Raw genomic sequence first — 26,720 nt, forward strand, 5'->3', positions numbered from 1 at the left:
GGAAGCCCCACTGCCCCAGGGGAGTGAAGGTCCTCTGAGTCAGAAGCCACTAACCAGATGATCCAGCAGTAGGACCGAGGGTGCCCAGGGCAAGCGCCAGCCCATGCCCATGCCGTCACCCTCACAGAGCCCTGGGTATGCTTGACCATTGAGGGCCAGGAGGTTAACTGTCTCCTGGACACTGGTGCAGCCTTCTCAGTCTTACTCTCCTGTCCAGGACAACTGTCCTCCAGATCTGTCACTATCCGAGGGGTCCTAGTACAGCCAGTCACTAGATACTTCTCCCAGCCACTAAGTTGTGACTGGGGAGCTTTACTCTTTTCACATGCTTTTCTAATTATGCCTGAAAGCCCCACTCCCTTGTTAGGCAGAGACATTCTAGCAAAAGCAGGGGCCATTATACAACTGAACATAGGAGAAGGAACACCCATTTGTTGTCCCCTGCTTGAGGAAGGAATTAATCCTGAAGTCTGGGAAACAGAAGGACAATATGGATGAGCAAAGAATGCCCATCCTGTTCAAGTTAAACTAAAGGATTCTGCTTCCTTTCCCTACCAAAGGCAGTACCCCCTTAGACTGGAGGCCCAACAAGGACTGCAAAAGATTGTTAAGGACCTAAAAGCTGAAGGCCTAGTAAAACCATGCAATAGCCCCTGCAATACTCCAATTTTAGGAGTACAGAAACCCAAAGGACAGTGGAGGTTAGTGCAAGATCTCAGGATTATCATTGAGGCCATTGTCCCTCTATACCCAGCTGTACCTAACCCTTATACTCTGCTTTCTCAAATACCAGAGGAAGCAGAATGGTTTACAGTCCTGGACCTTAAGGATGCCTTTTTCTGCATCCCTGTACATCCTGACTCTCAATTCTTGTTTGCCTTTGAAGAACCCTTGAATGCAATGTCTCAACTCACCTGGACTGTTTTACCCCAAGGGTTCAGGGATGATTTACTTTTATCCACCCGTTCAGAAACCTTGTGCCATCAAGCCACCCAAGCGCTCTTAAATTTCCTCACTACCTGTGGCTACAAGGTTTCCAAACCAAAGGCTCAGCTCTGCTCACAGCAGGTTAAATACTTAGGGCTAAAATTATCCAAAGGTACCAGGGCCATCAGTGAGGAATGTATCCAGCCTATACTGGCTTATCCTCATCCCCAAACCCTAAAGCAACTAAGAGGGTTCCTTGGCATAACAGGTTTCTGCCGAATATGGATTCCCAGGTACGGTGAAATAGCCAGACCATTATATACACTAATTAAGGAAACTCAGAAAGCCAATATCCATTTAGTAAGATGGACACCTGAAGCAGAAGCGGCTTTCCAGGCCCTAAAGAGGGCCCTAACCCAAGCCCCAGTGTTAAGCTTGCCAATGGGGCAAGACTTTTCTTTATATGTCACAGAAAAAACAGGAATAGCTCTAGGAGTCCTTACACAAATCTGAGGGACGAGCTTGCAACCTGTGGCATACCTGAGTAAGCAAATTGATGTAGTGGCAAAGGGTTGGCCTCATTGTTTACAGGTAGTGGCGGCAGTAGCAGTCTTAGCATCTGAAGCAGTTAAAATGATACAGGAAAGAGATCTTACTGTGTGGACATCTCATGAGGTGAATGGCATACTCACTGCTAAAGGAGACTTGTGGCTGTCAGACAACGATTTACTTAAATATCAGGCACTATTACTTGAAGGGCCAGTGCTGTGACTGCGCACTTGTGCAGCTCTTAACCCAGCCACATTTCTTCCAGACAATGAAGAAAAGATAGGACATAACTGCCAACAAGTAATTGCTCAGACCTAGGCCGCTCGAGGGGACCTTTTAGAAGTTCCCTTAACTGATCCCGACCTCAACTTGTCTACTGATGGAAGTTCCTTTGTAGAAAAAGGACTTCAAAAAGTGGGGTATGCAGTGGTCAGTGATAATGGAATACTTGAAAGTAATCCCCTCACTCCAGGAACTAGCGCTCAGCTGGCAGAACTAATAGCCCTCACTCGGGCACCAGAATTAGGAGAAAGAAAAAGGGTAATATACATACAGACTCTAAGTATGTTTACCTAGTCCTCTGTGCCCATGAAGCAATATGGAGAGAAAGGGAGTTCCTAACTTCCAAGGGAACACGTATCAAACATCAGGAAGCCATTAGGAGATTATTATTAGCTGTACAGAAACTTAAAGAGGTGGCAGTCTTACAGTGCCGAGGTCATCAGAAAGGAAAGGAAAGGGAAATAAAAGGGAACCGCCAAGCGGATATTGAAGCCAAAAGAGCCGCAAGGCAGGACCCTCCATTAGAAATGCTTATAGAAGGACCCCTAGTATGGGGTAATCCCCTCCGGGAAACCAAGCCCCAATACTTAGAAAAAGAAACCGAATGGGGAACCTCACGAGGACATGGTTTCCTCCCCTCAGGATGGCTAGCCACAGAAGAAGGAAAAATACTTTTGCCTGCCGCTAACCAACGGAAATTACTTAAAACCCTTCACCAAGCCTTTCACTTACGCATTGATAGCACCCATCGGATGGCCAAATCATTATTTACTGGACCAGGCCTTTTCAAAACTATCAAGCAGATAGTCAGGGCCTGTGAAGTGTGCCAAAGAAATAATCCCCTGCCTTATCACCAAGCTTCTTCAGGAGAACAAAAAACAAACCATTACCCAGGAGAAGACTAGCAACTAGATTTTACCCACATGCCCAAATCTCAGGGATTTCAGTATCTACTAGTTTGGGTAGATACTTTCACTGGTTGGGCAGAGGCCTTCCCCTGTAGGACAGAAAAGTCCCAGGAGGTAATAAAGGCATTAGTTCATGAAACAATTCCCAGATTCGGACTTCCCCAAGGCTTACAGAGTGACAATGGCCCTGCTTTCAAGGCTACAGTAACCCAGGGAGTATCCCAGGTGTTAGGTATACAATATCACTTACACTGTGCCTGGAGGCCACAGTCCTCAGGGAAGGTGGAGAAAATGAACGAAACACTCAAACGACATCTAAAAAAAGCTAACCCAGGAAACCCACCTCGCATGGCCTGCTCTGTTGCCTATAGCCTTACTAAGAATCCGAAACTCTCCCCAAAAAGCAGGACTTAGCCCATACGAAATGCTATATGGACAGCCCTTCCTAACCAGTGACCTTGTGCTTGACCGAGAGATGGCCAACTTAGTTGCAGACATCACCTCCTTAGCCAAATATCAACAAGTTCTTAAAACATTACAAGGAGGCTGTCCCCAAGAAGAGGGAAAGGAACTATTCCACTCTGGTGACATGGTATTAGTCAAGTCCCTTCCCTCTAATTCTCCATCCCTAGATACATCCTGAGAAGGACCCTACCTGGTCATTTTATCTACCCCAACCGCAGTAAAAGTGGCTGGAGTGGAGTCTTGGATACATCACACTCGAGTCAAACCCTAGATACTGCCAAAGGAACCTGAAAATCCAGGAGACAACGCTAGCTATTCCTGTGAGCCTCTAGAGGATCTGTGCCTGCTCTTCAAGTGACAACCAGGAAGAAAGTAACTAAAATCATAAATCCCCATGACCCTCCTTTATCATATTTTTCTCTTTACTGTTCTCTTACCCTCTTTCACTCTCACTGCACCCCCTCCATGCCACTGTATGACCAGTAGCTCCCCTTACCAAGAGCGTCTATGGAGAATTCAGCTTCCTGGAAATATTGATGCCCCATTGTATAGAAGTTTATCTAAGGGAAACCCTCCCTTCACTGCCTACACCCAGATGCCCTGCAACTGTTATAACTCTGCCACACTTTGCATGCGTGTAAATACTCATTATTGGACAGGGAAAATGATTAATCCTAGTTGTCCTGGAGGACTTGGAGCCACCGTCTGTTGGACTGACTTCACCCATACCAGTATGTCTGATTGGGGTGGAGTTCAGGATCCCGCAAGAGAAAAACATGTAAAGGAAGCAATCTCCCAACTGACCCAGGTACACAGCACCCCTAGCCCCTACAAAGGACTAGATCTCCCAAAACTACATGAAACCCTCCGTACCCATACTGGCCTAGTAACCCTCACTGGGCTCCATGAGGTCTCGGCCCAAAACCCTACTAACTGTTGGATGTGCCTCCCCCTGAACTTCAGGCCATACATTTCAATCCCTGTACCTGAACAATGGAACAACTTCAGCACAGAAATAAACACCACTTCTGTTTTAGTAGGACCTCCTGTTTCCAATCTGGAAATAAACCATACCTCAAACCTCACCTGTGTAAAATTTAGCAATACTATACACACAACCAACTCCCAATGCTTCAGGTGGGTAACTCCTCCCACACGAATACTCTGCCTACCCTCAGGAATATTTTTTGTCTGTGGTACCTCAGCCTATCATTGTTTGAATGGCTCTTCAGAATCTATGTGCTTCGTCTCATTCTTAGTGCCCCCCCCATGACCATTTACACTGAACAAGATTTATAAAATCATGTTGTACCTAAGTCCCGCAACAAAAGAGTACCCATTCTTCCTTTTGTTGTTGGAGCAGGAGTGCTAAGTGGACTAGGTACTGGCATTGGCAGTATCACAACCTCTACTCAGTTCTACAAACTATCTCAAGAACTAAATGGTGACATGGAACAGGTTGCCAACTCCCTAGTCACCTTGCAAGATCAACTTAACTCCCTAGCAGCAGTAGTCCTTCAAAATCGAAGAGCTTTAGACTTGCTAACCGCCAAAAGAGGGGGAACCTCTTTATTTTTAGGGGAAGAATGCTGCTATTATGTTAATCAGTCCAGAATCGTCACTGAGAAAGTTAAAGAAATTCGAGATTGAATACAATGTAGAGCAGAGGAGCTTCAAAACACTGGACCCTGGGGCCTCCTCAGCCAGTAGATGCCCTGGATTCTCCCCTTCTTAGGACCTCTAGCAGCTATAATATTGTTACTCCTCTTTGGACCCTGTATCTTTAACCTCCTTGTAAAGTTTGTCTCTGTCATAATTGAAGCTGTAAAGCTACAAATGTTCTTCAAATGGAGCCCCAGATGCAGTCCATGACTAAAATCTACTGTGGACCCCTGGAGCAGCCTGCTAGCCCATGCTCCAATGTTAATGACATCGAAGGCAACCCTCCCGAGGAAATCTCAACTGCACAACCCCTACTATGACCCAATTCAGCAGGAAGCAGTTAGAGCGGTCGTTGGCCAACCTCCCCAACAGCACTTGGGTTTTCCTGTTGAGAGGGGGGACTGAAAGACAGGACTAGCTGGATTTCCTAGGCCGACTAAGAATCCCTAAGCCTAGCTGGGAAGGTCACCACTTCCACCTTTAAACACGGGGCTTGCAACTTAGCTCACGCCCAACCAATCAGATAGTAAAGAGAGCTCACTAAAATGCTAATTAGGCAAAAACAGGAGGTAAGGAAATAGCCAATCACCTATTGCCTGAGAGCACAGCGGGAAGGACAATGATTGGGATATAAACCAGGCATTCGAGCTGGCAATGGCTACCCTCTTTGGGTCCCCTTCCTTTGTATGGGAGCTCTGTTTCCACTCTATTAAATCTTGCAACTGCAACTGCAAAAAAAAAAAAAAAAAAAAAATTAAATTAAGAAGAATTAGTTTTAATTCTTATTAAATTTCTAAGAAAAACATATTCACAATTCCAGATTTCAATGTCCATCTCACCAGTTTTACTTCCTACCACAGACTGTAATTGTTCTTTCCCTTCATTAACATGAAGATCACTTTGTGTTTCCTTCAATATGAGTTGGTATTATTTATTCCAAGCCTGTGTAATGTCTTTTTGGCTCATTTTACATTCTAGACATTTCTCCCTCAAAAGTTTGAAATAATGTTCTGTTAAATAAGTTGAATGACCTCGTTGTGGCATTCTTACCACTCCACCTTTCTGCAGCATTCAGCTGAGTTAAACTCACTCCTTTGAAAGTATCTCCCTAATCTATGATGCTCTGATGTCCTCATTTTCCTCCTACCACTAGCCCCCAATCTTCAGACAACCCTCTAAAATTGGCATTTGATGATTTCTCCTAAGTCCTTTTAAAACCTCACTGTCCTTCTGGAGAAGGTTTCAGCTGCTGTTTATTTGCAGTGGCTCACAACCTGTATCTCACTAACAAATCTCAAATACAACTTTATTTTTCTTCACAAATTTGTGTGTCATTCTTGTGCAGGGGCCATGCCAATTTTCTCTGTATCGTTCCAACTTTAGTATATGCACTGCTGAAGTGAGCACCCAAACATAAATTTTTAACTCAACATTACCAATCCATTCTTGCTTCTGAAAAACCAGCTCTCTTTCCTGTATTCTCTGCCTAACTAAACTAATGGCAAAAGAATCCTTTCAGTGACTCAGGCTGGAGGCAGGTAGAACACCTGCCTTTCCCTTACTTCCCATATGTAATCAATAGCCTCACCCTGTCGATCCTATCTACCTAGTGATACTGGACTCCTTTGCATTCATTCCCAGGGCTCTTGTTCGGTTTCTCCTATATGGGCTATTGCTTTTTAATCTTGGTCAATTCGATAGGATAAAAAATGGTATCTCTTCATTGTTTTAATTTTAACTTCCTGACTTCCTAGTTATAAGTTGTAACCTGTCTCATTTCTTCTCCGCCCAGTTTTACTCTAGTTTTTGCTGTGATATCCAGACTTTAAGCAAGTGTAATCTGACAGCACCTTGCCTCACCTGCTTTGGAGCTTCCCTGGTGTCACGTAAAGAGATGCCTATGGGAAGCTGCAGGCCACTGACACGTGTGCAAAACTGGAATTGCAAGGTATTAATCCCCGTGAGAAAACCTTTAAGCAGTGGGCACAATGGGGGTTAAGTGTTTTCTTTTTTTAAGACAGGGTGTCACTCTGTTTCCCAGGCTGAAATGCAGTAGGGTGGTCATAGCTCACTGCAGCCTTAAACCCTTATGTTCAAGCAATCCTCCCACCTCAGCCTCCTGCGCATCTGGGACTATAGGCACACACAGCCATGCCCAGCCAACTTGATAAGTGTCTTTAGAACGTTCCGCCAACAAACAATATTAAGGTGCCTTTTCACCTATATTGTCTAAAATCGTAGCTACTTGACACAAATAGCCACTGAGCACTTGAAATGTAAATAGTCCAAGTTGACTATGTTATCAATATAATATAAACACCAGATTCCAAAGACAATATGAAATGAAAAAGATTTTCCCCTCGTCAGAGTAGAGCTTTCCTACCTGCCTATTTAGAAATGGCTACTTCTTCCTTAATGGGCCCAATACATGCTTAACAAATCTTAATTGTGTTGACTTACTCTTCAAGTTTGCAAAATTATTTCTGTGCATAGAGCTTATTAAAAGTGTTCTCAGCCGGGCGCAATTGCTCGTGCCTGTAATCCCAGGACTTTGGGAGGCCAAGCCGGGTGGATCCCCTAAGATCAGGAGTTCAAGACCAGCCTGGCCAACACGGTGAAACCCTGTCTCTACTAAAATACAAAAAATTATCCGGGTGTGGTGGTGGGTGCTGTAATCCCAACTACTCGGGAGGCTGAGGCAGGAGAATCGCTTAAACCTGGGAGGTGGAGTTTGTAGTGAGCCGAGATCGCCCCATTGCACTCCAGCCTGGGCAACAAGAGTGAAACTCCATCTCAAAAAAAAAGAAAAAGTGTTCTCCTAACCTCAAAATGGATTATGCATACTTTTTCTGCATTCTCATAGGTATCAACCAATTATATAACTTTTCAGGCCATTATATTAAAATATTAGCTGAAAACAAATGCTTACTTTTCAACAATACACTCTGCAGTCCCTTCTTGAGCTACACGAATGGCTGTCAGTCATCAGCCTTGCCTGTATTCATGTTTTTTGCATCTCAGTTTTATTGAGCAGCTAGTAACTAGTGTAGGTGCGTAAGGCATAGTAAAATCCGTAGAACATGTTTGTGTCCTAAAGAAGCTACAATCTAGGCAGACAGTGATGGGCTTAAAGAACTGGGCTAGTGGAGTATACGAAGACCTTGTTGAGGGCTTTGTTTGGTTATCTCTTCCTTTGAGAAAAGACCTGTACCTTGTATTAAAAAAAACAAACAAACAAAACCTGCTAACAGGTACATGGTTTTTGCCCTCTTGATCCCTTAGTAGGCCTTAGAGGGGGAAAGTGCTCAAGACCAGAAAATAATTCCCTGGGAGAGATGCTTATGAGTATGCTATTGCTCTTATAGCTGCCACCTTCCATGCTGAAGAGCTACAGATGTTTGCTGGCTTGTGTAGATCTCTTGATAATATGTAGTTTATATCTAGAAATGTTAATTGTTCTAAGGCACCCTGAATTCATCTCTTAAACACAGTGAGAGGATGAGTAATGAGTAAAGTACTTACCACAGTCCTGCATTCTAAAACTTTTGTGTACATTCAACCCTAAAACAATTCTGATTACAACTGCCAACACAAACATTTATGTATTACTTCTAATTGTACTTCCACCAAGTTTACAAAGCATCTTGTTATATCCTAAAGCTTTTCATGCTTTAGGATGTGAATGCTTATTTATTTTTATGCTGAAATCAGAAGAATAGTATGAGAGAAAGATTGATGATTTTGGCAGAGAAGGGGAATTGAGCAATAAAGTAAATTGCTCAGAGGCCAAGGGAGTAGGGTCAAGGAACAAGGGTAAGTGTCATAGAAAAAGCTGTGGAAGGGCCGGGCACGGTGGCTCACACCTGTAATCCCAGAACTTTGGGAGGCCAAGGCATGTGGATCACTTGAGGTCAGGAGTTCGAGACCTGCCTGGCCAACATGGTGAAACCCTGTCTCTACTAAAAACACAAAAATTAGCTAGGCGTGGTGGTACACATCTGTAATCCCAGCTACTCAGGAGGCTGAGGCAGGAGAACCGCTCGAATCAGGGAGGTAGAGGTTGCAGTGAGCCAAGATCGCACCACTGCACTCCAGCCTGGATGACAGAGTGAGACTCCGTCTCAAAAAAAAAGAAAAACACTGGTTGTGGACGATGAGGATGTGGATCTCATCCTACATGCTGTAGATGACTGAGCATCAATAAGTTTGTAAGCTCATGGGAAGATACGTGAGAAAAATCACACCCAATTTCTCCATTTTTCAGAACAACTACATGGGCTCCTGAGAATAAGTATGTTAGATTAATGCTTGAGGAAGATTTAAAATAGTTATTGAGGAGTGGAGCAGAGAAAGCCATGTATTTACAGGTGGTAACGAAAGTTCATAAGGTTAGATGAAGATAATGAGTTTATAATAGTGCCAATCCATGGCCAGGCACAGTGGCTCACGCCTGTAATCCCAGCACTTTGGGAGGCCAGGGTGGGTGGATCACGAGGTCAGGAGATAGAGACCATCTTGGCTAACATGGTGAAACCCCATCTCTACTAAAAATACAAAAAAATTAGCCGGGCATGGGGGCAGGCGCCTATAGTCCCAGCTACTTGGGAGGCTAAGGCAGGAGAATGGCGTGAACCCGGGTGGCAGAGCTTGCAGTGAGCAGACATCGCACCACTGCAGTCCAGCCTGGGTGACAGAGCGAGACTCTGTCTCAAAAAAAAAAAAGAAAATAGTGCCAATCCATGTGTTTCTTCAGCAGTACTCAGCAGTCCAGTTATAGGAAGTCAGGGGATTGAATAAATAGGATAAGAATATATATCAGCCATCCTTGAATGCCAGGAGCTTTATTTGTACAATTGATGCAAAGGATCCACTGAAGTTCTATGACCAGTGAATGATATTATAAGAGCAAAATCTTAAAATGGGGTATGGAGTGGGGAAAAACTACATTCACCCACACATTAGGTGACAGGGACAGGAATGAGGTAATGAAATATTTTGAACCAGGTTAACTTGGATAATTTTATTTTTATATTTTTTTAGAAACAGGGTCTCATTCTGTCACTCAGGTTGGAGTGCAGTGGTGCAATCATAGCTCACTGCAGCCTAGAACTCCTGGACTCAAGCTATCCTCCCACCTCAGCCTCCCAAGTAGGCTAATTTTTTTTCCTTTAAAAATGTTGCCCAGGATGGTCTCGAACCTTTGGCCTCCTAAAGCACTGGGGTTGCAGATGTGAGCCACTACACACTGCCAAGAAACTTTTAAGTAATAAATAAATAAATATATATATATTTGTATTTTTGTATTTTTTGTATTTTGCATTTTGTAGTTTTTGTATTTTTAGTAGAGATGGGGTTTCACCATGTTGGCCAGGCTGGTCTCGAACTCCTGATTTCAAGCGATCCGCCCACCTAGTCCTCCCAAAGTGCTGGGATTACAGGTATGAGCCACGGCACCCGGTCTACCCACCTCACCCAGCCTACATAAATATTTAATGGTATCAACTTTCACTCGCATCCGTGTGAAGAGACCACCAAACAGGCTTTGTGTGAGCAACAAGGCTGTTTACTTCGCCTGGGTGCAAGCAGCTGAGTCGGAAAAGAGAGTCTGTGAAGGGAGATAGGGGTGGGGCCGTTTTATAGGATTTGGGTAGGTAAAGGAAAATTACAGTCAAAGGGGGTTGTTCTCTGGTGGGCAGAGGTGGGGGTCACAAGGTGCTCAGTGGGGGAACTTTTTGAGCCAGGATGAGCCAGGAGAAGGAATTTCACAAGGTAACGTCATCAGTTAAGGCAAGGACCGGCTATTTTAACTTCTTTTGTGGTGGAATGTCATCAGTCAAGGCAGGAACAGGCCATTTAAATATCACGTCATTTGTGATTCTTCAGTTACTTCAGGCCATCTGGATGTATACGTGCAGGTCACAGGGGATATGATGGCTTAGCTTGGGCTCAGAGGCCTGACATCAACCACACCACATATCTGCAAGGATCACTGGGAAGATTGTGCTCCTCTCTAAGTGGAATACAACAAAGATGACTAAACAGAGAGGAGAGAGGGCAAGCTTATAATATAAAGATAATTCTCTACAAAAGATGGCTTTGCTTGTTATTAGCTTCTGTTGAGGTTGAATTGTGTCCCTCCAAATTTCATATGTTGAAGTTCTGACTCCCAGTTCCTTAGAATGTGACCTGATTTGAAAATAGGGTCATTGTAGATGGAATTGTTAAGATGAGGTCATACTGGAGTAGGGTCGGCCCCTGATCAAAAACAGCTGGTATCCTTGTAAAAAAGAAATCTGGACACAGACATAGACACAGGCAAAAACCATGTGCAGGTGAAGGCAGAGATCATGGTGATGAGATCAGGGTGATGAGATCAGGGTGATGCTGCGGAGGCTGAGGAATGTGAGAGACACCAGCAAGCGCCAGATGCCAGCAGAGAGGGATGGAACAGGTTACTCCCTCACAGCTCTCGGAAGAAACCAATCTTGCCGACACCTTGATCTCAGACTTCCAGCCTCCACAACTGTGAGACAATGGATTTCTGTCATTTAAGCCACCCAGTTTATATTTTGTTATAGCAGCCCTAGCAAATTAATACAGTTTCCATCTTGAAGAAAAATCCAAGATTTTTACATTGTTGTGGAATAAACAAAACTATAACTTACATTCCACAATTGCATATAGCATCTGCTGTCGGGTTTCGTGTTCTCATGTTCTATCTAATTTTGTAAAGTTACAAAATTTTCCCCCAGGGCTGAGGGCATGCAGATGGAATATTGCAGAGGGACATGTAACCCCTTGGTTCCCCTCCTATCCCCAGAGCTCTGCTTTTGGCTTCCTCAGAGCCTAAAAGCCTCTTGTGACACAGATACTCCTCAGGTACAGCCATGGGTGTAAGCAACTGGACAGAGTTAGGCTGGCACCACTACCAATGCCCTCTACCTAAAAAGGTACAACAGGAGCCACACCTCCCTCTCCTACCCCATTCTGTGCTCTGAGGATTACCCTTCATCATGGTCCAACCTGAGGGCCTCACCCGTGTGACATTCAAATGTCACAGGGTCATTCTGACTGCTCTTACAGCTTATCAAACCATTTACAATCTGTTCTTTGTGGTGTGGTAACTGTCAATCAGTGGAAGTTTTTCCAGGCCTTTTATGTAGCCATATGTGATGGTTAATTTGTGTGTCACCTTGACTGGGTCAGAGTCCCCAGACATTTGGTCAAACATTTTTCTCAGAGTGTCTGTGCAGGGTGTTTCTGGCTGAGATTAACATTGAATTAGGAAACTGAGGGAAGCAGATGGCCCTCACTCATGTGGGTGAGTCTCATCCAGTCAACTGAAGACTGGAACTCAACAAATGGGCTGAGTAAGAGGGAACTCCTGCTGCCTGACTGCCTTGGCCTGAAACTGATTTTTTTCTTTCCTTCAGACTCAAACTGAAACTCAGCTCTTCTTGGGTCTCAAGCTGGCTGGATTTCAGACTAGAACTGCACCCTTGCCTCTCCTGGTTCTCCAGCTTCCTGACTGTAGATCATGGGACTGGTCAGCCTCCATAATCACGGGAGCCTATTCCTTATGTAAAATCTCTTTATATTCTATACAAGGAGATATATCTATATCTATATCTATATCTATATATATACGCACACACACACATATATGTAAAATATCTTTATATTCTATACAAGGAGATATATCTATATCTATATATATATACACACACACATATATGTAAAATATCTTTATATTCTATACAAGGAGATATATATATATCTTGTATAGAGATATATATATATCTCCTTGTATATATATATGAAACAAACCAACAAGATTTATATCTGTCTATATCTATACCTATATATATATCTTGTATATATATATCTTGTGTATATATATATACGATATATATATATGATATATATATATCTTGTATATATATATCTTGTGTATATATATATACGATATATATATATGATATATATATATCTTGTATATATATATATCTTGTGTATATATACGAGATATATATATCTTGTATAGAATAGATATATATATATATATCTCCTTGTATAGAATATATAGATATAGGTATAGATATAGACAGATATAAATCTTGTTGGTTTGTTTCTCTGCAGAACCCTAATACAATATATATTTAATCTAACCAATTTGGTGGATTAAAGCAGTGGTCTGCAATCTTTTTGGCACCGGGGACAGGTTTCATGGAAGACAATTTTTCCACGGGCCAGGGGTAGAGGGCATGGCTTTGGAATGAAACTGTACTATCTCAGATCGTCAGGCATTAGTTAGATTCTCATAAGGAGCACACAACTTAGATCCCTGGCATGTTCACAATAGGGTCCAGGCTCCTATGAGAATCTAATGCTCCCACTGATCTGACAGGAGGCGAAGCTCAGGGTTAATGCTCCCTCGCCCTCTGCTCACTCCCTGCTGTGCGGCCGGTTCCTAACAGACCATGGACTGGTACTAGTCCACTGCCCAGAGGTTGGGGACCCCTGGATTAAAGTACAGTACAATCAGTAATTGCTTGGGCTTTACAAGGAAGCCAGGGGCTAAACTGGTATAACCTCAAGTGAACAAAGAAAATATAAGCGGTACTTATTACATAAAGTTATGAAATTTAATGAGTAAAATAAATATAATTGCATTAAAAATTAAAAAAATCAATAAGAACTCAAAATTGTTAGAATAATAGCAATAATACTAATGCAGGGGGGATCCTCCAGTTCTGCCACCTACTTTTGTAGTGACCACCAGAGCACTGAAGCTTCCCCTTGGTGTACTGGCTACATCAACATGACGCCTGTGCCCATTACATACACCCATGTGAACTTAAGCAATTGTTGCCTGAGTGAGTCACCTCTGTGAGACTTTTGGGCAAGATCCATCACCACAGTGGCTGGGGGAGACAGCACAACTCCAAGAATATCTATATCAAAAGCCTCTCCAAATTTAAATATACAACTTTCTTTTTATCTACACTGTCTCAGACATACTCTTCTAATCACTAATCAGCCTGAAAATATAAACATTTACTGACAGGAAAGAAAACCTTCCTCAAAAACTAAAACAACTTTAGGAAGAAGTGCAAGTTGAGGATGGCCAACCCTGACTGAGAGCATCTAAGGAAAGAAAAACTGAATTTTTTAAATACGACTGTTTGGGGCTGGGTGCAGTGGCTCAAGCATGTAATCCCAGCACTTTGGGAGGCCAAGGTGGGTTGATCGCTTGAGCCCAGGAGTTCGAGACCAGCCTGGGCAACATAGTGAGCAACATCTCTTTAAAAAAAAAATTAAAATATGACTGTTCAGAAAACTTTTCCTAATTTGCACCTGCATAAGAACTTCTGAAAATTTTAGGAAGAGCTAGAATGGTTTTCTAATATTTCTTGACCTGTGTGTTTTCGAAGATTTTAACATTAATGTTAAAGCTTTTTTTACATTATTTAACACTAACATTTAATTTAACATTAATTAAATAATGTAAAATAAGCTTTTAATAATATTTTAATTATTTAACATTAATATAAAAGCTTATGTGTAATTAATGATTGTTACAGGCTGGGCACGGTGGCTCACACCTGTAATCTCAGCACTTTGGGAGGCCAAGGCAGGCGGATCACCTGAGGTCAGGAGTTTGAGACCAGCCTGGCCAATATGGTGAAACCCTATCTCTACTAAAAATACAAAAATTAGCTAGGCATGGTAGTGGGCAACTGTAATCCCATCTACTCAGGAGGCTGAGGCAGGAGAATTGCTTGAACCCAGGAGGCAGAGGTTGCAGTGAGCCAAGATTGCGCCAGGGCACTCCAGCCTGGAAGACAGAATGAGACTCTGTCTCCAAAAAAAAAAAAGAGCGATTGTTGCAAATTTTTTTTTTTTTTTTTTTTTTTTGAGATGGAGTCTTGCTCTGTCTCCCAGGCTGGAGTGCAGTGGCGCAACCTCGGCTCACTGCAAGCTCCACCTCCCGGGTTCACGCCATTCTCCTGCCTCAGCCTCCCGAGTAGCTGGGACTACAGGCGTCTGCCACCATGCCTGGCTAATTTTTTTGTATTTTTAGTAGAGACGTGGTTTCACTGTGTTAGCCAGGATGTTCTCCATCTCCTAGTCTCGTGATCCACCCACCTTGGCCTCCCAAAGTGCTGGGATTACAGGCGTGAGTCACCACACCGGCCTAAGTTAATCTTAAAGTGCCTGATTTTTGTTCCTCTTGTGGACATTCTCTTTAAGCCCTGTCTACTGTCTTTGAATTTCCTGGATATACTTAATATGCACAGAGTAAGCAGATAAGGTTGGCTCTTCCGCCAGTGCCAGTCAGTGAGCATTCCCTGAGTGCAGTCCTTTCCATGAGCCTGCACCAGTGCTGAGCACGGCACTAAAAATCAGCCAAACTGGCCGGGTGCGTTGGCTCACATCTGTAATCCCAGCACTTTGGGAGGCCGAGGCAGGCAGATCACCTGAGGTCAGGAGTTTGAGACCAGCCTGGCCACATGGTGAAACTCCATCTCTACTAAAAATACAAAAATTAGCCAGGCGTGGTGGCGGGTGCCTGTAATCCCAGCTACTGGGGAGGCTGAGGCAGGAGAATCACTTGAACCCAGGAGGCGGAGGTTGCAGTGAGCAGAGATCAGGCCATTGCACTCCAGTCTGGGTGACAAGAGCAAAACTCCATCCCTCCACACTCCACCCCACCCACCCCCCTCCCGAAAAAAGAAAACACAGCCAGACTTGTGAATAACCCAGCGTACTTTTGTTAAGTGCATAGGACAGTGGACAGTGGGGCCCAAAGCCTCCATTACAAGGCTCTATGGAGAATTGGAGGCACATAAATAGCCCCAGTGAGACCCACAGGTGGCTGAATGGGGCGAGTATAAAGAAATTTGCCACATTCTCTTGGGAAAGCAAGATTGGTCTTATTTCTTTTCCTCATTCTGTCTCTAAAGGGAAAGTCATTGAGGAGAGTGACAGTAGATATGGCTATTTCAATATATATCTATCTAGAGAGATGATAGATGATAGATAGATAGACAGATAGATAACATGCATATATATCCAGCATGGCTTTTTTTAATCACCCAAAGTTCAGAGTTTACATTAGGGTTCACTCCTGGTGTTATGCATCCTATGAGTTTTGATAAAGGCAGAATGACATGTATCCCCTATTATAATATCATAGAGAATAGTTTTACTGCCCTAAAAATCTTCTGTGCTCTGCCTATTAGTCATCACATCCTTCCCCCAACCCCTGACAGCCATTGATCTTTTCACTTTCACCACAGTTTTGTTTTGGGTTTGGTTGGTTTTTTTTGTTTTGTTTTGTTATGCGCCACCATGCCTGGCTATTTTTTGTATTTTTAGTAGAGATGGGGTTTTGCCATACTGGCCAGGCTGGTCTTGAATTCTTGACCTCAAGTGATCTGCCTGCCTCGGGTTCCTAAAGTCCTGGGATTATAGGCGTGAGCCACCACGCCCAGCCGATTTTCACCAGTTTACCTTTACCAGAATGTCACATAGCTGAAATCATATGGTACATACCCTTTTCAGATTGTCTTCTTTCATTTAGTAACATGTATTTATATGTGTTTTTTTTTTCTTTTTTAAAATAGAGATGTAGTCTCACTATATTGTCCAGGCTGGTCTCAAATAACTGAGCTTAAGTGATCCTCCTGCCTTGGCTTCCCATAGTGATAGGATTACAGGCGTGAGCCCAGCCAGTAATATGTATTTAAAGTTCCTCTCTGCCTTTTCATGCCTGGATAGCTCATTTCTTTTTAGTGCTCAATAATATTTCATCATCTGGATATACCACAGTTTACACATTCTTCCACTGAAGGACATTGTGGTTGCTTTCAAGTTTGGGTAATTATGAATAAAGCTGCTATAAATATCCATGTGCAGATTTTTGTGGAGACGTAAGTTCTCAACTCCTTTGGGTAAATATCAAGGAGGGAGATTGCTGGATTATACGGTAAGGATATGTTTCGTTTTGTAAGGAACTGACAAAATGTCTTTCCAAAGTGGCTGTACCACTTTGCAGTCCCACTGTCAATGAGAGTTCCTGTTTACATTCTCACCAGCAATGGATATTGTCAGTGTTTTGAATTTTTGCCATTCTAAAAGATGTGCAGTGGTCTGGCATGTATTTTATTTTATTTTATTTTGAGACGGAGTCTCGCTCTGTCACCCAGACTGGAGCACAATGGCACGATCTTGGCTCACTGCAGCCTCCACTTCCTGGGTTCAAGCAATTCTCCTGCCTCAGTCCCCCAGGTAGTTGGGACTATAGGTGTGCACCTTGCTAATTTTTTTTTTTTTTTTTGAGACAGAGTCTCGCTCTGTCGCCCAGGCTGGAGTGCAGTGTTGTGATCTTGGCTCGCTGCAACCTCCACCTCCTGAGTTCAAGTGATTCTCCTGCCTCAGCCTCCTGAGTAGCTGGGATTACAGGCATGCACCACCATGCCCAGCTAATTTTTGTATTTTTAGTAGAGATGGGGTTTCACCATGTTGGCCAGGATAGTCTTGATCTCCTGACCTCGTGATCCGCCCGCCTTGGCCTCCCAAAGTGCTGGGATTACAGGTGTGAGCCACCGTGCCCAGCCCTAATTTTTGTATTTTTAGTAGAGACGGGGTTTCACCATGTTGACCAGGGTGATCTTGAACTCCTGACCTCAGGTGATCTGCCTGTCTCGGCCTCCCAAAGTGCTGGGATTACAGGCATGAGCCACCACATCTGGCCTTGGCATGTATTTTAAATAAAATGTATTAGTCCCTGCCTATTAAAGAATCTTATATAAATATCGATAAAAAAAGAAAGAGAAAAGAAAAATCACTCATAATCCTATCAGCTAAAGATAATTACTTTAATATTTGGGCATATATCCTTCTAATCATTCTTCTGTGTATGTATGAATGGATTTTTTTTCTTTAACCCTTCTCAAGATTCATATAGATCAATTTATCTAGGAGCAAATTCAATGTGCCCGTTTTTAACAGGGATATATACTCTATAACTAATTTAATAGTCTGACCTGTGGTCTGATTTGGGGAAATCAAGCCAAATAGTACCTGATCCTTTTCAAAGACTAGCTACCCTAACTTAAAAAAAAAAAAAAAAAAAAAAAAAAAAAACACTCAGGAGTTCTTTATTTTGATATCTGATGCATTCTGAAAGCAGCTCAATTAATTTCATGGCTCTCATCCCTTGATCTGGAATATCATGTATCATATGAGGTGTGATTTCAGCCTTATGAAATTTCAATCCTGTGAAACCCCTAAAGATTTGCAACTTTGATGTCCTAAAGACTGACCTTTGATTTGCAACTTGTACTTTGTACTTTGCCATATCTGGCAATGACAACACCAAATGCTGGTGAGAGTGTAAAGTAACAGGAGCTCTCATTCATTGACAGTAGGACTACAAAGTGGTTCAGCCACTTTGGAAGACAATTTGTCAGTTTCTTACAAAATTAAACATGTCTTTACCATATGATCCAGCAATCTCACTGCTTGGTATTCACCCAAAAGAGTTGAAAACTTATGTCTCCACAAAAACCTGCACACAGATATTTATAGCAACTTTATTCATAAGTACCAAAACTTGGAAGCAACCACAATGTCCTTCAGTAGGTGAATGAATAAACTGGTACATCTAGACAATGAACTATTATTTAGCACTAAAAGGAAATGACCTGGCCGGGCACAGTGGCTCACATCTGTAATCTCAGCACTTTGGGAGGCCAAGGCAGGTGGATCACCTGAGGTCAGGAGTTCAAGACCAGCCTGGCAACATAGCAAAACCCCATCTCTACAAAAATACAAAAAAAAAAAACTACTAGCTTGGCATGGTGGTACGCACCATAATCCCAGCTACTATGGAGGCTGAGGCAGGAGAATCACTTGAACCAGGGAGATGGAGGTTGCAGTGAGCTGAGATTGCACCACTGTACTCCAGCCTGGGCAATAGAGCGAGACTCTATCTAAAAAAATAAATAAATAAAGCTATCAAGCCATAAAAAGGCATGGAGGAGCTTTATATACATATTGCTAAATGAAAGAGTAACTTCCCTGTCTGAGGTAAGTGAAATATATCTATATGCTTCTTTAGTTGGTCAAAATGAAACATTTATTTATGTAGTAAAGAGTTAAATAAAGGGGGAAGTCCTAGCTAGAGCAATCAGACAAGAGAAAGAAACAAAGGACATCCAAATTGGAAAGGAAGAAGTCAAATTATCCTTATTTGAAGATGATATGATTTTATATTTGGAAAAACCTAAAGACTCCATAAAAAAAAAACTGTTAGAACTGAAAAACAAATTCAGTAGAATTGCAGGATACAAATCCACATACAAAAATCAGCTTCTTTTTTATATGCCAACAGCGAACAATCTAAAAAAGAAATCAAGAACGTAATCCCGAGCTGACAGTTCCCCAGAACAGAAGAGGCAGTGTGCAGATTGCACAAGGTGTCTCTAGGCCTGCTTGGCTGGTGGCGATGGCAGGATTTCCATTGCATATGTACTATGAGTTCCACATCTCAGCCTCTTACCCAGCTTCAGCAGTCTCAGCTCCACCAGCTGGAGAATAAATGGGATTTGCACGAACTCCCCCCGAACTGAAATACAGACTGTGGTGCTCATATCCCTTTCTTCTGATTTTTATTAACCGTTCCTCAGAAAATTTAATGTTGTCAGAAGACCAGGAAGCTCAAGAGGATGAATTGTTGGCCCTGGAGAGTATTTATAATGGAGACGAATTTAGAAAAGCAGAGTCTGCCCGAGGTGGAGAAACCAGGATCTATTTGGATTTGCCACAGAACTTCAAGATATTTGTGAGCAGTTAGGAAATAATATTTTCTTAAACAGATTTTTCTAAATAAAGATTATTCTTCATTTGGAAAAAAAAAAAGTAATCCCAATTACAATAGCTACAAATAAAATAAAATACTTAGGAAATAACCAAAGAAGCAAAAGATTGCTGCAATGGAAACTATAAAACGTCGATGAAAGAAATTGAAGAGGACACAAAAAACGAAAGATATTCCATGTTCACTGACTGAAAGAATCAAGATTATTAAAAATGTCCATACCACCAAAAGCAGTCTACAGATTCAATGCAGTCCCTATAGAAATATCAATGACATTCTTCAGAAATATAAAAAATAATTCTAAAATTTATATGGAACCACAAAAGACCCAGAATAGCCAAGGCCATCTTGAGCAAAAAGAATAAAACTGGAAGAATCTTATTACCTGACTTTAAATTTTACTACAGAGCTATAGTAACTAAAACAGCATTGTACTGGCATAAAAACAGACACATAGACCAACGGGACAGAATAGAAAAGCCAGAAGTAAATCCATGCATCTGCAGTGAACTCATTTTTGACAAAAATATCAAGATCAACCATGGGGGAAAAGACAGTCTCTTCAATAAATGGTGCTGGGAAAACTGGATATCCATATCCAGAAGAATGAAACTACACCCCAGCTCTGACCATATACAAAAATCAAATCAAAATAAACTAAAAACTTAAATCTAAAGCCTCAAACTATGAACCTACTAAATGAAAACATTGGGGAAACTCTCCAAGATATTGATCTGGGCCAGTATTGAAAAGATTTTTCAATACCCAACAAGCACAGGCAATCAAAGCAAAAATAGACAAATGGAATCACATCAAGAAAGAAAGCTTCTGCACAGCAAAGGAAACAACACAGTGAAGCAATGACCCAGAGAATAGAAAAAATTATTTGCAAGCTATCCATCTGACAGACGATTAGTAACCAGAATATATAAGGATCTTAAACAACTCAATAGGAAAGTATTTAATGATCTGATTAAAAAATGGGCAAAAGATCTGAATAGACATTTCTCAAAAGGAGACTTACAAGTGACAAATAGGCATATGAAAGGGTGCTCAACATCACTGGTCATCAGAGAAATGCAAAACAAGACTACAATGACATATCATTTCACCCCAGTAAGAATGGCTTTTAACCAGAAGACAGGCAATAACAAATGCTGGGGAGGATGTGGAGAAAAGGGAGCCCTAGTACACTGTTGGTAGGAATGTAATATAGTCACTAAGGACAACAGTTTGAAGGTTCCAAAAGAAATCTAAAAATAGAACTACCATACAATCCATCAATCTCACTGCTAGGTATATGCCCAAAAGAAAGCAAATCAATATATAAAAGAGATATCTGCACTCCCATGTATATTGCAGCACTATCTACAATAGCCAAGATTTGGAAGCAACCTAAGTGTCCATCAACAGTTGAACAGATAAAGAAAGTGTGGTACATATATACAATGGAGCACTACTCAACCATAAAGAAAGAATGAGGCTGGCTGGGCACAGTAGCTCACACCTTTTTTTTTTTTTTCTTGAGACAGAGTTTTGCTCTTATGGCCCAGGCTGTAGTGCAATGGCACGATCTCAGCTCACTGCAACTTCCGCCTCCCAGGTTCAAGCGATTCTCCTGCCTCAGCCTCCCCAGTAGCTGGGATTACAGGCACACGCCACCACCCCCAGCTAATTTTTGTATTTTGGTAGAGATGGGGTTTCGCCATGTTGGCCAGGCTGGTCCCTAACTCCTCCTGACCTCAGGTGATCCACCCAGGCTTGGCCTCCCAAAGTGCTGGGATTACAGGCATAAGCCACTGCACCTGGCCGGCTCATGCCTTTAATCCCAGCACTTTGGGAGGCCGAAGCAGGCAGATCACTTGAAGTCAGGAGTTCAAGACCAGCCTGGCCAACATGGCGAAACCCATTCTCTACTAAAACTACAAAAATTAGCTAGGCGGGGTGGCACGTGCCTGTAGTCCCAGCTACTCAGGAGGCCGAGGCACAAGAAATCACCTAAACCTGGGAGGTGGAGGTTGCAGTGAGCCGAGATTGTGCCACTGCACTCCATCCTGGGTGACACAGCAAGAATCTGTTTCACACACACATGTGCGCACACACACACACGAGGAGGCCAGGCAAGGTGGCTCGTGCCTGTAGTCCCAGAACTTTGGAAGGTAGAGGTGGGCAGATCGCTTGAGCCAAGGAGTACAAGACCACCCTAGACAACATAGTGAGGCTTCATCTCTATTTCAATTTTATTTCCAAAATATTATTTAGACCGGACATGGTGGCTGGCTCACACCTGTAATCTTAGCACTTTGGGAAGCTAAGGTGGTGGGTGGATCATCTGAGGTTGGGAGTTCAAAACCAGCCTGACCAACATGGATAAATCCCATCTCTACTAAAAATACAAAATTAGCCGGGCATGGTGGTGCATGCCTGTAATCCCAGCTATTCGAGAGGCTGAGGCAGAAGAATCACTTGAATCTGGGAGGTGGAGGTCATGGTGAGCCGAGATCACGCCATTGCACTCCAGCCTGGGCAACAAGAGCGAAACTCTGTCTCAAATAAAAAAAAAAAGTAGTATTTTTTTAAAAATGAGATCCTGTCATTTGTAACAACATGGATGGAACTGGAGGACATTATGTTAAATGAAATAATCCAGACACAGAGAGACAAACTTCTCATATTCTCACTTATTTGCGGGAGCTAAAAATTAAAACAACTGAACTCTTGGAGATAGAGAACAGAATAATGATTACCAGAGGCTGGGAAGGGTGGTGGGTGGCAAGGAGTATGTTAATGGGCACCAAAAAAATTATTAGTTAAAATGAAGAGCTAGTTCTTCTTTTTTTTTTTGTTTTTTTTTGAGACAGAGTCTCACTCTTGTCGCCCAGGCTGGAGTACAGTGGCGCGATCCTGGCTCACTGCAACCTCCACCTTCCGGTTTCAAGCGATTCTCCTACCTCAGCCTCCTGAGTAGCTGGGATTACAGGGTACCACCACCACCACGCCCGCCACCACCACCAGCTAATTTTTGTGCTTTTATTAGAGACAGGGTTTCACAACGTTGGCCAGGCTGGTCTCGAACTTTTGACCTCAGGTGATCCACCCACCTTGGCCTCCCAAATTGCTGGGATTACAGGCGTGACCCACTGCAGCCAACCGAAGATCTAGTTCTTGGTAGTACAACAGGGTGACTACAATCAATAATAATTCATTGTGCATTTAAAAATAACTACAAGAGTATAATTGGATTGTTTGTAACACAAAGAAAGGATAAATGCTTGAAGTGATGCATACCCTATTTACCCTGATGTGATTATTATGTATTGCATGCCTGCATCAAAATGTCTCACGTACCCCATGAATATATACACCTACTATGTACCCACAAAAATAAAAAAGAATTAGGTAAAGGGAGTGATGTGGATTGAGAAGAGAGAAAGGAATCATAGCCCAGGGCTGTGGAACTATAGATTCACGTGTCCAGTCTCAGAAGTACCTCCACATCAGCTGGCAATTCTTTTGTGTTTCCAGCAAGCTCTCACTCCTCTGATCATAGTGACTACTGTATTTCAAACTTACTCTCTACTCTCTTCTCCTCCTTCCTTCCCATTCTCAGCCAACAATCTCACTCCAATTTCAAGAGAAAATGAAACCTCCAAACAAAATGTGCTCAGCCTCTGCCACTGACCACTCTCCCCGTATAGGCCACTCATCCTTTCGTCCTGTCTTTCAGTGGGAACCTGAGGTGGCCTTCCTCATCCCACGTCTCACTCCTCTCCTGCACTTGGTGCCCTGCCTCTCCTCCCTCCCTAGAGTTTCATTCCTCTGAACTTCCCTTCTTTTTTGCTCACCTCTGAGTACTTTTTCTCTGGCTCCTTTTCTGTCAGCATTTAAACATGATTTCCCACTCCATATAAAATCCACCCATTCTCGATCCTTCAACCCTTGAAAGTGTAGGTCTTTCTCTTCAGAGACAAATGTTCTACACAGTTACTTCATTTATTCAGCAAATTTTAATATCTGTGTCTGCAAGTGTCAACTACATGCCAGGTTTTGTTTTAAGCACTAGGGATTCAACAAAGAACACGGTAGACAAAACTCCCTCCCCCCATAGAACATCTATTCTACTGACGAGCTGTAGCCCTTTTCTCGTTTCCAATTCATGTCACTACTCAACATCATCTGGCTTCTACCTCTACCGTCTTTTGAAAACTGCTTTTGCCAAGATCACTAATGATCTCCTTGTAAATCACACAGACATATTTCAGTTCTCATGTGATTGGACCCAGGTTTTGCAGCGCTGACATGATTGACTACCCCTCCGAGAAAACTTGAGCCCTTCAGGATGACGTCTATCCCCGATTACAAATTTTTAATGGCTGAACATCCCTTTTAGGATAAGGTTTTAAATCTCCAACCTGTTGATAAGGCCCTTGCTGATGGATTTTCTGCTTTCCTCTCTAGCTTCAACTCTAACCTTCTTAGCCATAGGCTTGGTCTGCCATTCTTGGTTTCAACCATCCAGATTCCTCTGAGATCCCCTGGAAGTGCCAGGCATCCCTCCTCTTCTTCTTCTGGCTCATCCCGACTCACCCTACATGCCTCAGCATTGGCATCCTTTACTCTGGGAGCCCTGAGCTCCAACCTTGAACTCGCAGCCATTCTAATGTGCTTCTATAAGAATCTCTAATTACACATCTGGCAGTACTTATCACAGTATGTTATCCTCAGCACTTTACCTGTCTGTATCCCCCCCGGAATATGTAAGACCCAAAAGAGTAGAGACTTTATCTTTCTTTCTTTCTTTCTTTCTTTCTTCTTTCTTTCTTTCTTTCTTTCTTTCCTTCCTTCCTTCCTTGCTTCTTTGTTTCTTCCTCTCTCTTTATTCCTCTTTCTTTCCCTCTCTTTCTTTCCTTCTTTCTTTCCTTCCTTCCTTCTTTGTTTCTTCCTCTTTCTTTATTCCTCTTTCTTTCTCTCTCTTTCTTTCTTTCTTTTTCTTTCTTCAGAATAGATTCTTCTGTTAAGAAACTATTTCTGCCGGGCATGGTGGCTCACACCTGTAATCCCAGCACTTTGGGAGGCCAAGGCAGGTGGATTATGAGGTCAGGAGTTCGAGACCAGCCTGACCAATATGATGAAACCCCATCTCTACTAAAAACACAAAAATTAGTTGGGTGTGGTGGTGTGTGCCTGTAATCCCAGCTACTCAGGAGGCTGAGGCAGGAGAATTGCTTGGAGCTGGGAGACAGAGGTTGCAGTGAGCTGAGATCACACCATTGCACCCCAGCCTGGGCAACAGAGTGAGAGTGAGACTCTATCTCAAAAAAAAAAAAATAAATAAATAAAGAAAAACTATTTCTTATTCAGACCTATTTCTAGCATAGTGCCTGGTACAGAGTAGTTCCTTAATAATTATTAATTGAATTAAGATCATATGTATTAGTCAGATGGGTGGCTCATGCTTATAATCTCAGTGCTTTGGGATACCGAGGTGGGAAGATCACTTGAGGCCAAGAACTGGAGACCAGCTGGGCAATAATACAGTGAGACCCTGTCACTAAAAACAATTTTTTTTAGTTAGCCTGATGTGGTGGTGTGCGTCTGTGGTCCAAGCTACTCAGGAGGCTGAGGTGAGAGAATCACTTAAGCCCAGGAGTTTGAGGTTGGAATGAGTTGTGACCATGTCACTGTACTCCAGCCTGAGAGATAGAGTGAGACTCTATTTCAAAAAAAAAAAATTGTAATTTAAAAAAGATTATATTTATTGAAGACCAACTTTATACCAGGCACTGCGCTGCATGCTTTACAAATAGTATGTCACATAAGTCTCATAAAAACATTTTAATAATTTTTATGATCTGGAAACTGGGCCACCAAAAGGTAAAATAACCTGCTCCCTACTATTTAGATCTGTGGTTGCCCATAGCCCGGTAATGAACAACTTCAACAAAAGGAAGCACCAACTGAAAGTCAGGATAAAATACCTAGTCAAGGCCGGGCACGGTGGCTCATGCCTGTAATCCTAGCACTTTGGGAGGCCAAGGCGGATGGATCACTTGAGGCCAGGAGTTCAAGACCAGCCTGGCCAACGTGGCAAAACCTGGTCTCTACTAAAAATACAAAAACTAGCTGGGCGTGGTGGCACATACCTGTAATTTCAGCTACTTGGGAGGCTGAGGCAGGAGAATCGCTTGAACCCGGGAGGCGGAGGTTGCAGTGAGCTGAGATTGCACCACTGCACTCCAGCCTGGGTGACAGAGTGAGACTCGGTCTCAAACAAACAAAGAGAGAGAAGACAAAGGAGCCCCCTGCAGTTCAAGGACGTGACCTGGAATCTGATCAACAGGACTGAGATGTATGTATTGTATATGTATACATATGTATACATATGTATGCACTGTGTGTGTGTGCGTGTGTGTGTGTGTATCTGGCTGAGGAGAGACTGGTTCTCTCTGGGCTAGACATTTCTTTTTTTTTTTTTCTTTTGAGACAGGGTCTTGCTCCAGGTTGGAGTGCAGTGGCAAGATGATGGCTCACTGCAGCTTTGAACTACTGGGCTCAAGCAATCCTCCTGCCTCAGCTACCTGAGTAGCTAGGACTACAGGCACACACCATCATGCCCCAGCTATATTTTTAATTTTTTTTTAGAGATGGGGTCTTGCTATGCTGCCCAGGCTGGTCTTGAACTCCTGGCCTCAAGCAATTTTCCAACCTAGGCCTCTCAAAGTTTGGGGATTACAGGCATCAACCACTGCACCTGGCCTTGACTAGCCAATATTTAAGACATAGCAAAGAAAGCACACCTTTGTTATACAAACCCAATCCGGAGCCCTACCTCCTCCATCTGGCCCTTACACTCCAGGAGGTGGTATAATATTCCTTTGCCTTAATCATCTCAGGCCCAGGTGCCAGCAAACTAGAGACCACCCCTATAGCCTAGAGCCTGTGGAAATTATTCAAAGTAGCCAATCGGACACTTTTTACCCTACCCACCTTGACTTTCTTTTGGGGAATGCCCTGATAAAAACTCTGGCCTAAACCCTCTA

At 42.8% G+C, this 26,720-nt stretch overlaps 1 protein-coding gene and 1 non-coding gene across 2 annotated transcripts in view; one reads left to right on the plus strand and one right to left on the minus strand.

Annotated features, from left to right (window-relative positions):
• Positions 1–19,656, plus strand: part of LOC134736324 (uncharacterized) — a 46,979-nt gene extending 27,323 nt beyond the window's left edge. The window contains 3 exon segments of the mRNA XM_063637102.1: positions 561–701; positions 4,954–5,069; positions 19,490–19,656. Coding sequence (XP_063493172.1) covers positions 561–701; positions 4,954–5,069; positions 19,490–19,656 — 424 coding nt within the window.
• On the minus strand, positions 6,094–6,200 carry LOC129481369 (U6 spliceosomal RNA). The gene has a single exon (XR_008657379.1). It is a non-coding gene; the product is annotated as a U6 spliceosomal RNA (small nuclear RNA).
• Positions 19,657–26,720: the final 7,064 nt, after the last annotated feature.

Source organism: Symphalangus syndactylus, chromosome 4 (assembly GCF_028878055.3).
Source record: "Symphalangus syndactylus isolate Jambi chromosome 4, NHGRI_mSymSyn1-v2.1_pri, whole genome shotgun sequence".
Classification (NCBI taxonomy): domain Eukaryota; kingdom Metazoa; phylum Chordata; class Mammalia; order Primates; family Hylobatidae; genus Symphalangus; species Symphalangus syndactylus.